Raw genomic sequence first — 12,377 nt, forward strand, 5'->3', positions numbered from 1 at the left:
GTTCCTGTCTATCTGAACCCTGCCATTCACTGGAGGCTTGGGAGATACACCTATTTTCCCATTTGCTGCTAAACTTGCTTTCAGAAGGGAATGGCAGGGAAGCAGAGGGTGGATATGGTCTAGATGGTGATTGTAGTGCTGGAGCTGGTTGGGATCACAGTGCACATGGCCAGAGACAGCTGTGACATGGGACAGCAACATGGCTCCACTGTAGCCAGGCACTTCTGTGCCCCGGCTTCTTACAGCAACTTCTGCTGGCCTCGTTTTAGAGTTGCAGGAAGGGGATAGCAGTTTTCCAATCAGTATACTTTTCCCCCATCTCAAAGACAGGAATAAAGTACATTGCTAGCTTGTGTCGTAAGAAGCCATACAGGGGAATATAGTGAAAAGACAAAATTGTCACAGTTTGCCTCTGTGAAGGCTGTTAGTTCCTCTATGGTACTATTGGGCTGCTGCTGCTTTTCAGTCCTAGGGCAAATAAGACTGCTGAGGTAAATTTAACTGAGGAAAGTAGAACAGGAGGAAAGAGTTAAAAGATGTGTCGTCTTGTTACTTCAACTAAGAAGAAAAACAAAGCAGTAGGAGACCTGATCAGAGAGCTTCTGCTGTCTCACTTAATTAGACATGTTGACATTTTTCCTCAGCAATCTCTAAGTCTCAATTTTGAATCTCTTATCCATTTCTCCCCCCAGCAAAAAGGCTATTAACTGGACAGCAGTCTGGTTATGCACAGGCAGTTTTGGATATTCAAGCTTTCAAATTTTCTGTTGTCTTGCTTTCTGATCTCTGTCTAGGGAGACCCCCACTGATTCCCTGTCAGTATTGGGTGCCTCGGATCCGTTTGCTTTTTCTTGCTGAGGATCCTCGTAATTTTGCCCAGCGTGTGATCTCAGCCCACAATTTGAGGAAGAAAACACAGGCACTATTGTTATATAATCTCTATGTGGACTGTATGCCAGTAGATGGATTGCAAAACATTGAAGAGAAAAGTCTGCAAAATATGAAACAAATGGCAATACAAACTTCACATCTAAAGAAAGGAAGCCAGTAAGTTTCATAATACTTTTTCAAAACTTGTAATCGTTCAGATCATTAACTTTTGTCAATGACAAGAAAGGCCCAGCCAGCTGGGTAAAAGTAGAACCAGTTGTTTTTTTCTCATTTCCCTTTTTGTTCCTTCTTTGCTATTCCTTTCTCTCCTTCTGCACATGCTACAAATATAGCCTTACATGATAAACAAAAATGAAGAAAGAAAATGAGTAAATATAAATAAAAGCAGAAATTATTTGAATAAAGTTAAGTGAAATTGGATGCAACTATAATATGGAATGGCATGGTATTATCAATTGTTTTTGCACATACATGTGCAGTTTTACAATTAAAAATTGTTAAAATACATGGGGGCAAAAGGTGGAATTTAGCTGACTTTCATAGACTCTGCCTTTTGTTATTTCTTCTTGTGATTCACGAATTTGAAAATACTAATGCACACTTGATGAGTATACATTATTGGGAATGAATACTCAAATGAATACTCAAATGAATACTCAAATGAGTCTAATCAGTGTATTATGTAACTGAATGGAAGTAATAGAGATCTATGAATAAAAAGTGAGGTTAAGTATGAAAATGATCTTGACACTTGCATTTTATGTATTCTATGACTGGAACAATTTGAGATGCACAAGCAAGATGAATCATGGTATAATACGTCAATTTCATCTCACTATATTATGGCAAGAATAATCTAATTAGTACCTAGGACTAATAGTATTTATGAATCATCCATTGTTAGGAAAAAATCTGATTTTAGATAAGAGTGAAAATAATACAATGGAATGCCTACAGAAATGTTTGAAGATATCCATCCCAATAACATCCCACTTCCCCTCATCCACATTTTTAGTAATTGAGTATAGGATCATCCCTTTCTAAATTATAGTACTGTGAATTATTTTCCTTTTGCCTTTCTTCTTGCATATTATATTAACCTTGCTCTGTTGTGTAGTTGTAACAATTCAGGCCTATCTGTCACAGGTGAGTAGTTGTACAGATTGAGATATTGCTCAGGATATATATCTCCATGATCATTGTAAGACTTATCATTCAGCCATTTTATTAGGTCCAGGTGAGTGTCATTTTTAGGTGGAGAAAATTATTCCTGATAAGCATCAGGAGTTATTTCCGATAAGTATCTCTAGCATTTATCTGTTCTAGTATCTCCTGGTATGTCTCCCTTTCATCTTAGGGCATTTGCTTTAGATTTGTTGGTTTCTTGTATTTTTAATTCTCCCACCTCAGTAACATGCAAGCATTTGTGATCAATTCACAATTATAATGTATTGTGAAATGTATACAATATTGCTCCTAATTCTCTCTCTTCTGTCTAATACAGTCTTAAATGCAACATAAGTATGCTCCATTTTCTCTTAAATTTGCTATTCTGTTCTCCCCTTCATGAAACTCCATTAATGTGCTACAAATGCTTTTAATGAAGAAGCAAAGCATAAGTGAGCACAGGAGACATGAATATGGGACTAGAGGTATATGAGTGACACAGACATATCATTTTGCGGGGTCATTGTTCATTCAGTTAATTAGTTTTTTAATTATGTTTAAGGATTTTACGACGGCTGCACCTCCTGGAAAAGGAAGTGTCCCTAGACTATGAGCGTACTATGAACATGATTAACTTTGACAGAATTGTCACTTCGAAGCGTCAGATATTTTCTTATGTCACTCTGCCTGAGAAAGAGGAAGAGAAGGTACCAGAGAAAGGTAGGTAACTCATGACAACATGCACACAGAGAGAAAGAGAAAAGAATAAAAATGCTTATAAAATGAAATGTTTTGTGGTTAACTTCAGATTATAATTGATGTATTATAGGAGATACTATAAAAAGAGACTTTAGTATTACGGATTTCTATTACATACTGTCGACAGGGAAATTTTTTGTCAAAACCTTTTTTTAAAAAACATACTAAAATAGCAATTTCCTAAATCTTTAATTTATCAAAATTAACATTGGCCAACAGAGTTGGTTCTTGACTTGCAACCACAACTGGGACCAGAATTTCCATTGTTAAGCAAGGTAGTTGTTAAATAAGCCATGTCTGATGTTACAACCTTTTTTGCCACGGTTGCAAAGTGAATCACTGCAGTTGTTCAGTGCCTGCGGTTATTAAGCAAAACTAACTTCTATTGATTTTGCTTGTGGAAAGCTGGCTTGGAAGATCACAAACGGTGATCACATGATCCTAGAATGATGCAATCATAGTAAATATATGCCAGTTGCCAAGTGCCTGGATTTTTATCATGTGACCATGGGAATGCTGCTACAATTGTAAGGGTGAGGACTGGTGGTAAGTAACAGTTCAATTTTTGAACTGTCGTTAAACAAATGGCTGTATGCCAAGAACTACCTGTACATAGCTCCGTTTATTATTTTGAGTGTAATCTAAAATGCAATATTATATAAACATCTTTAATATCTCCCAGCAAAGTAGTTAAAAATCAGTTGAATTGTACTCTTAAAATGATGGATGCTCACTAGATAAGGTTAGATTGTCTGATGTACTCCAAATGTTTTAGACCAACTTTGACCACACACAATTAACATAACCATGGAATTGTTAGAATATCTTACAACAGCAGCTACTTGGTTCAGTGAATAAAATATTTAAATACAGTGTTCAATATTCTGAAAATGCAGACTTTTTGACTACAATCCTAGATGTGAAAGCTTGTGGCAATGCTTGGTGAAATTTCAGAGAAATTGATAATTGGAATTTTATTGGTCAATAGAAAGTGTAATCATAATAAGTAAGTGTAGTAAATGTAATCGTCTTTGTTTCCATTCAAAATAAGTAGGTATAGCTCAATTTTATGCAAGAGATTTTTTAATATTTCTAATTTGTTCATGAATCAGATGTTTTTTATTCCTTTACTGAATAGTGTAAACTTATATTGAGTGCTAATTTTTGCATTCAGTACATCTGGAGACTTCATACTTAAACATCATGTGAATGAAAATTCTGGTCCATTCACCAGAAAAAGGGAATGGACTTTTCTAAAACCTAAGAATTATTGTTGATGAATGCCTGCTTGGAAGAAGCTGTTCAATGCTATTCAATGTGCTGTACACATACGTTTGTATATACAGTGATGCTTAACAGTTTATGAACGCAATGTTCATAAATGCAACTTTTTATGTTTTTTCCTTGATAACGTTTCTCTTCTCATCCAAGAAGCGAAAGTCTTCAAGGGAAAAACAAAGAAAGCCTCACTGTCTTTTGAAAAGCATCTTTGGGACATTTATGAACCCAAATAAATAAATAAATAAATGAGTAAAAATCTTATACTTATTTGTTCAGGAAAATGATCCAAAGTTAAACACTTATGTGTGGCAAAAGTATATGAATTTGTATTTTTAATAACTAGTGTGTCTCCTTTGGGCAGTAATAACTACTTAAAATAACTGTTTTAATCAATCCCATACATCAGCTTGGAAGAATTTTAGCCTATTCCTCCTCACAGAAAAGCTTCAGTTTAGGGATGTTGGTGGGCTTCTTCCCATGAGCTGCCTGTTTCAGGTCTTCCCATACAGTAACATTTCTATAGGATTAAGATCAGGTCTCCAATTTGACTATTTGAAAACATTTTATTTTTTTTGCTTTAACCATTCCCTAGTCATGCCAACTTGTGTGTTTTGGATCATTGTCTTAATGCATGATCTATTTTCTCTTGACCTTCAGTTCACAGTTAGACACAGTGACATTTTCTTATGGGAAATAGGACAGGTGTTGAATTACCTCCATTTGTATATGATCTGCATGACACTTTTGTAAACTTTTCCAGCCAGGTAAGAATCAATAACTATTTTTTGTAGGTTCTCAGAAATCTGCTTTCTTTAACCTATGACCCACTTCCATATACCTGAAGATCAGACTTTGATAGTGAATGCTCAGAACTCTTTAAATAAGGCAGACTTCCACCTGATCATTGTCTGAAGTCCTAATTCTACATTTTCCTTCAAATGAGCTGACAATCATAAATGGTTCACATATTTTTGCCATACACAAATATGTAGCTTTGGACCATTTTTCTTAATAAATGGACTGGTGTAATATTTTTGAGTGATTTGTTTAATTGGGGGGTCTCTTTATCTAGTTTTAGGAGTTATGCGGGGTCAGATTGTGTTTTAGTTCATATTATGCAGAAATATTGAAAATTCAGAAGGGTTCACAAACTTTTAATCATAACTCTATAAACATATGGAAAGACTAGTAGAATTGTTTAAAGATAGTGATAAATAAACATGAAAGAAAATGAAAAAAATGAAAGACATTAGAGTGAAAATAGAAGGACTGAAGAAGAGAAACTATGAATCCTATACAAAGAGGATTCTTAATGATGGCATTTATAATGGAGATTAGAAAATAGGATATGGAACCTAAAAAGAATTGTGTTTAAAAATGCCAGTGTGTAATTAGGCTAATGGCAAGAATGAAAAAGGATGAATGATAGAATGCTCATGTGAAAAGGACTCTAGATGAAAAAAAATGTATGTAAGACAACAATTGCTAAAATGGGGATAAGGGAAGCTATTATACAATATGTTTATAGAGAAATAAACTAAATTTACTTTAGATATGGAGTGCTTTGGTTACATGATGTTGATGAGATCTTTAAGATCAGTAGTTTAAATACCAAAAGGCAATATTTGAACTAATATTCAGACCAGAGGGAAACCAGGATGATTCTCAACTATAAAAAGGTTCAAAGAGGTAGAGCCAATTGTGTTAGCAAAGCAAGATTTATTGTTTTTATTCCACCTTTATTGTTTGTCTGCTTGCTTGCTTCTTTTTAATATTTTTTGGTGGTTTGCATGACATTGTTTATTCAAAAGGGAACAAAGAGGTGGATATGTATGTATTTAAGAGGCTTACTTGTGAGACTGATTACTTCAATAACATCTTTCTTTTTATTACCAGGGCTCGTTGAAGTTCCAGAATATCCATTTAATGAGCAAAGAGAAACTTTCAGTTTTGTCTCTCTCCTGACACGGCCAGAGGTTATTATGGCTTTGTGCCAAGTGCGAGATGAGTGCAATAAAACTGCTGCTATGTCTCTTTTCCATTCCACCCTGACTAAGTATGGACGACTTGAAACGTTTGAACAGATTCAGACCCAGACCTTTTCTCAGGTAATATGTTATGGCAGATTCTTTGCAGGGGTGAGATGCACAAATGTAAAGGACTATAACCACTGTGTGATGGGTGAAAGGACCCCACATAATGCAATGGTAGAAGATTACTTTAGGCCAGATAAGACTTGTGCTTTACTGCTCTTCAGAACATGGAAGTCCCTCTTTCACTTAGGCTACTGTATGATAAAACTAGCAGAAATGCACACACACGTTTCTTTGATCATGGTGTGGGATAATAACATAACCATATATACCGGTGGGAAAAATAGTTCACCAAGTTGGCCATAATGAAACCAATTTTATATCAGCAAGCTTGGGAGTCCTCTAAGATCTGCAGGCATTCAACTTCCAGAACAGCCCACTGAGGACTAACTATGCTCAGCAGCCAAGAAATGTTGGCTGCTTAGTTCAGATTGAGAGAAAATAGCTAACCTAAGCACCATCCTATCCACTTGAATAAAATCAACTCATTATACAACATGGTTCAAAGACCATATATTTTAGATCAGAAATCAATCATTATGTATAGCTTAACCATAGATATATTGGACATAGTCCAGTTTAATGTGTGGAAAATCGGAAGAGCTTTGAATAATAATTAAAAAAAAACAGGTACTATTGATTGACTGCTTACTGTTTTCAATCCTGGATCCCAGAGTTTTATTCTGCAAACTGCAATAACATGGTTCAAGAATGCAAAGCTATTCATGCATGTTCTCTACTTATTATGAACTGTTTATACAGAAGAACTTCCTAAACATTCTTCTATCTGTAATCTATCTCAAAATGAAAAGTAGCCCAGAAGTTTGAGAAGCACCCACTTAAAAGAAAAACAGTAGGAAATATACAGGCTAAATATTTAAAGGGGATATCATTAAAGCTTCTTTATGTGGAGAGGGGGGCGGGGGGGGGGGGATAGGCAAGATCCCACAAAGTATAATATCATCTGTTTACAGACTTTTCAAAGGAAATAGTTGGATATTAGAAATAAAAGCTTCTGTGCTCATATCTTAGGAAAATCAAGGTGTTTTGTTTGTTTTTGCTGTCCTTGAGAGTAAATGCTGCACTCTTCTTTAAAAAATAGATTATTTCAGTGTAACATTCTATGGAGAAAGATTTGTTTTGGTGTAGATTGCTTTGGGAACTGTTGCTGCTATTAGCAGAATGTTATTAAAGTACAATAAAATTCTTCCTGTTTACAGAATAGTATTCTGTGGACCATAAAACATGTAATAAGCCTATAATGCCTTTTTTTCCTAGACAAAGCAGTCTCAAGGGGATGATTTAAAATGGAGGATGGAGATGGGGAGGGAATCTAATAGATATCCCTGTATTTTTTCCCACTGCAAACTTCAGCCACTCCTCTATTCCCCAAAAGGGATAGTAATAGAGGAGTGTACTAATGCAAACACAAAGCCAGAGAAGGGAAGGACTAACCACCCACTCCCCACTGCTGCATTTCTTTACAGTTGGCAAGTATCTACGGCTGTATCCATTTAGTGTGTAATTTGAAGTTTGGAGTAAGACAACAATTCTTTTATTCTTTTGTTTTGACTTCCTGCAGATTTCAATGTTCCTCAAGGATACATGGATCAATACTCTAAAGATAGCAGTAAGAAGCAGCCTGAGGGACATAGGCAAAGGCTGGTATAATTTATATGAGACAAAATGGGAAGTATATCGGATGTCCAAGCTTCATCAGTTGATGGAGCTTATCAAGTTTATGCTACAAGACTCTGTACGTTACCTGGTCCAGGATTCACTTGTAAACTTCACACAGCTCTTTCTGGATGCCTGTTACAGTGTCCTGGATTGCCCTGAAAATATGATGTGGGGAGACGATCTTGTTAATAGCCCTTACAAGTAAGACAATTAGGAAATGTCTCCTATCTGAGGAAGGAAAAGAACACTGAGCAATATTTTTGAAATGTATTCCTTTTCCTATGAGTTGAACCTTTAAACGAATTTTGTCTTTTCTAAAGTTCCTGATGAGATAGTGCCACTGCACACAAGCATTTCACATATCCATATGGATTTATATCATCCTAGGATCAGTTCTGTGTTTTTGTGATCTCATATTATTAACTCAGTTTGGCAGCTGAGCCAGCTTATTGTTGGCTCAGCTAACATACACTTGAAATTGCTGCAAAACTACCTTGTTCTTTTTTTTTTTTTTTTTGAGATGCTCAATGGAGCATTTTTGCATCACCAAGTTAGTCTCAGTCTCAGTCTCTAGGTTACAGCTTTCAAGGGAAAAAGTTTCAATGGCTTTTCAAGTTCTCAATCATCCCAAAGATGCTTTGTATTTTTATAGGCAGCCCTGTAAATGATAAGAACCTAAAGAAAGGATACAAAAGGGGGTGGCAAATAATTTAATTTATTTCAATTTAATTTGAATTTAAGAGTGCCTTCTCCAATGATTTCTCCTGCATTTCCATGGCTCCTGCAATAATGCCTAGCAGGGAAATGCTGGTAAATGTGAAGGACAGATAGCCCTTATTGCCTGCCTGAGTTCCATGGCAGTCTGCAGTTGCGGATAACAAAAAATTATTTTTTTAAATTTATTTGTATCACTTTTAAAATAATAGCAGAAAAATAAAAAAAACCTAAATGAACAAAACAGAAAGATATAACAGTATTTTTAAAAAAACCACAAGTTACATAAGAAGTGTTTAAAAATAAATGAAAAAAACCAACCCAAAATATAAAGTATTATGTCATTACAACAGTAAACAGTTACTATTCCATATATGCAAACATGCGTGTCTATGTGTGTGTCTGTGTGTGTGCATACACACATGTCTGATTCTTAAGAGACTGAACAAGTCCCTGCAGTTTCCTTGGCAACATTTTTCAGAAGTGGTTTGCCATTGCCTCCTTCCTAGAGCTTACAGGAAGTAACTAGCTCCAAGATCATCCAGCTGGTTTTGTGCCTCAGGTGGACTAGAATCTACCTTTTCCTATTTACACCAGACAGATTCTGTTTGTGTGTGCAAAACACACTGTTTTATAAGTCAGTTTTTTTGTATAGATGAGTCCTATTTTCATTATATTTATCCAGACAAAGTCTACCTCTGTAGGTAATCCTTCCATAAGTGACAAGTGTAAATCAGATCTTCAAATTATTGATTAAATTGGGCCACACATTTATCTTTCCAGTGCTGTAATATCAGGGGCTTTGTTAGGGTTTGGGGATTAACCCCTAGCAGAGTATTGCAGCAGTAGTTAAGCCAGGAAGGGCCCCAGAGTATACACACACTGAACACAAACACTTCTTTGTAGTTTAAATAGTTTTTAATCCATTTAGAGTTTAAAGCTTTGTCATTCAGTCCATTAAGTCATTCACAGTATTTCCATCCAGTAAGACTCACTAGTATAGTCCAAATTAAGAGTCCTTGCAATATCTTTATCAGCCGATAAAGATATCTTCTCCTCCTCCGTGCCTCTCTCCAGAGGAACAATCGCTGGATATTCAGCAAGACGCTCAAACAGTAGAACAGTTGAATTCAGCAGTAAATCAGCAAACAGTAGCAGACAGAATCATCTCAGTCACAGGCACAGTTACAATAAGACACAGTTAGTCGCAGTAACACACAGTAAGCTTTCCAGCTTCTAATGCTTCCTTATATTGTAACTTCTAACCGCACCCTTAATTCGGCTAATTGCCTGCAGCATTGTGCTTAAAGTGATAAGCACTTAAACCATGATATCTAAGTTTTATATATTTATTCACCCAAACCATATTTGGTATCAATGTTATACCTAACAGGCTTTTTTTTAAACTCTAGTTAATAGTTTATATTGTCAAGTTGTCAAATACCAAGTAGTGGATAAGCAATTCAAGATAATTTTAGCCTCTGAAAAAAATAGTTTTTCTTATATAGTCACATTCATATACTCCTCTACTTTCTCCCAAAACTTAGTTAAGTATAGGATGCTGTAAAACATGCGTTTTAAAGAAGCATTATCCTTATTACATCTTATACAAAATGCTATTTTTGACAGTCATTTTCTAGGCAAATGTAGTGGAGTCCATCATGATGTATTTATTGACATGCTTGCTGTAGAAGTTCAGTCATTTTCCCATTTTCTAGGCAATATAAAAGCCTCTAGTTCTTTCACTCTTTTCTTAACATCTGCATATCAAATATATTGATAACAAATATCTAAAAAATAAAACAACCAATAATGAAATACAAAAACAACCAAAGGAATATAGATGTATTCTAAAGTTGCCCAAGTTGAAAAATTAATACTAACAGTTAGACTCCAGTATTTAATATTTGACAAATAAATAAACTTGTTGATATAGGTCCAGTTTTGGTAAATCATATCCTTCCTTATTAATTGGTAATTACATTTTCTGTAAAGATATTCTTGGAGTCAAGGAAGCCCATAAGCATTTTCTAAACCAGATGTTTAACTATAAAAATATTTTTGAGACATTTGGACAGGAATTCATTTCATAATATAAATTAATTTGAGAAGACCTTGAGTTTATGGAAATTAAGAAAATAAGTTCTGGAACCTTAACAAAATAATCAAAATGTTTTTTTGCAAAGATTGGGGTTTCTTTTTGCAAAGATTGGCAGACTGATGGAAAGATCAATGGCAGATCTCTGGGACGATGGGAGGGTGAAGGCCTGATGCGTTCTTTTAAACATGAAGATAGAATTATTTCATATTTATTTTGTTTACTTTTATTTATATCACATTTTTATTATTTTTGCAAATAATTCAAGATGGAGAACCTATCCAGCACAAATTCCTCCTCCTATTTTTTCAACAACAACAAACCTATGAGATGAGTTGGGCTGAGAGTTACTGGCCCAAGGTCACCTAACTGGGTTTCATGACCAAGACGGACTTGAACTTATGATTTCCTCTTTTTAGCCCAGTGCCTTTATCACTGGACCAAACTGGGTCTGGATCAAATCCATCTGTTCAAAATTAGATACGCACAATCCTTACCATGGATAACAAGATCAGATTTGTATTTACTAATTCTGGTTACACAAAACTGCATAACAAACAGGAGATTTTGAGGGCCACCTGTACCTAATTTACATAAGTGTTACCCTAGTTGTACCCAGCAGCTGCATTGCTTTTTAATTGCATACAAGTATATATTATAGATAAATTCCTTATGATATTCATTAATATTAAATTTTGATAAACTGGCAAATTGAATCAAAATAATACTCAGCCAGAATATTTTATTCATTTTAGAATACACTACCATAGAACAGATGTCAACCAATGTAACAATACTCCTGTGAAACCATCTATTTTACTACAGTGATAATATTAGCTCCATTAAACATTGTGTGAAAATGCCTTCTGGTAGAAATGTAGGATATGTGTGGGCTCCTAGTTCTATGGAATACAAACAAATAGAACTGGAATTTGTTTTCAGCTCAGTGCATTTTAATTAGCAAAGAGATGAGTTAATGCTTGAATCTTTTTATCCATAACACAATGTGAAATTTCCATATTCTCCCTTTTGCAGGCCACGAAAAAATCCCCTGTTTATAATTGATTTGGCTTTAGACAGTTTTGGTGTCCATTTTAGCACGCCTTTGGAGAATTTTGAGACATCAATTATTTCTCTTTTTAATAAAGGGATCTTGGCTACACATAGTATACCACAACTGGAGAAAGTGAGTTTCTTTCAAGAATATGAAATGTCTTCTCACCCTGATATATGTTCCAACTTATAAAATGTGCATAGTTATATCATTTCAGGCTTTGTTGTTTATACTAAGAAGTTACAAAGTAGTCTTTATAGATGCAAATATACATATGCTAGAATAATGTTGGAGGATCCAATCTGGGTCAATAACTGGACCAAAGATTTAGTCTTACGAGCTTTCAGATTTGTGCTGGAGCCCATCCTCAAGGAATTTCTCATGACATACTCTACTAGAGAGAAGTTCCCTGAAGATGGGCTCAAACATAAGTCTGAAAGCTCGTAAGATTAAACTTCTGGTCCCGGTGACCCAGATTGAATCTTTATAGATTCTAAATATTTCTCCACTGGAAAAATATTGTACCTTTCTGCAATGTCCACATGCCAGGTTTATGAAGTTATCACAGTTTTATAAACAGATACTCCAAATATTTAAGGATAGGATGCTAGAGATTTTCAGGCTAATATCTCTTTTTCAG

At 35.1% G+C, this 12,377-nt stretch overlaps 1 protein-coding gene across 1 annotated transcript in view; it reads left to right on the forward strand.

The window, feature by feature from the left end:
* DNAH1 (dynein axonemal heavy chain 1) overlaps nt 1–12,377 on the forward strand; it is a 225,215-nt gene that overhangs the window by 80,179 nt on the left and 132,659 nt on the right. Inside the window, exons 8-12 of the mRNA XM_087954929.1 lie at nt 795–1,047; nt 2,621–2,778; nt 5,995–6,206; nt 7,774–8,072; nt 11,719–11,869. Coding sequence (XP_087811055.1) covers nt 795–1,047; nt 2,621–2,778; nt 5,995–6,206; nt 7,774–8,072; nt 11,719–11,869 — 1,073 coding nt within the window. The remainder of the gene's footprint in view (nt 1–794; nt 1,048–2,620; nt 2,779–5,994; nt 6,207–7,773; nt 8,073–11,718; nt 11,870–12,377) is intronic.

This window comes from Notechis scutatus, chromosome 2 (genome assembly GCF_049901735.1).
Source record: "Notechis scutatus isolate UNSWTSFEM ecotype Mainland chromosome 2, rNotScu1.2, whole genome shotgun sequence".
Classification (NCBI taxonomy): Eukaryota; Metazoa; Chordata; class Lepidosauria; order Squamata; family Elapidae; genus Notechis; species Notechis scutatus.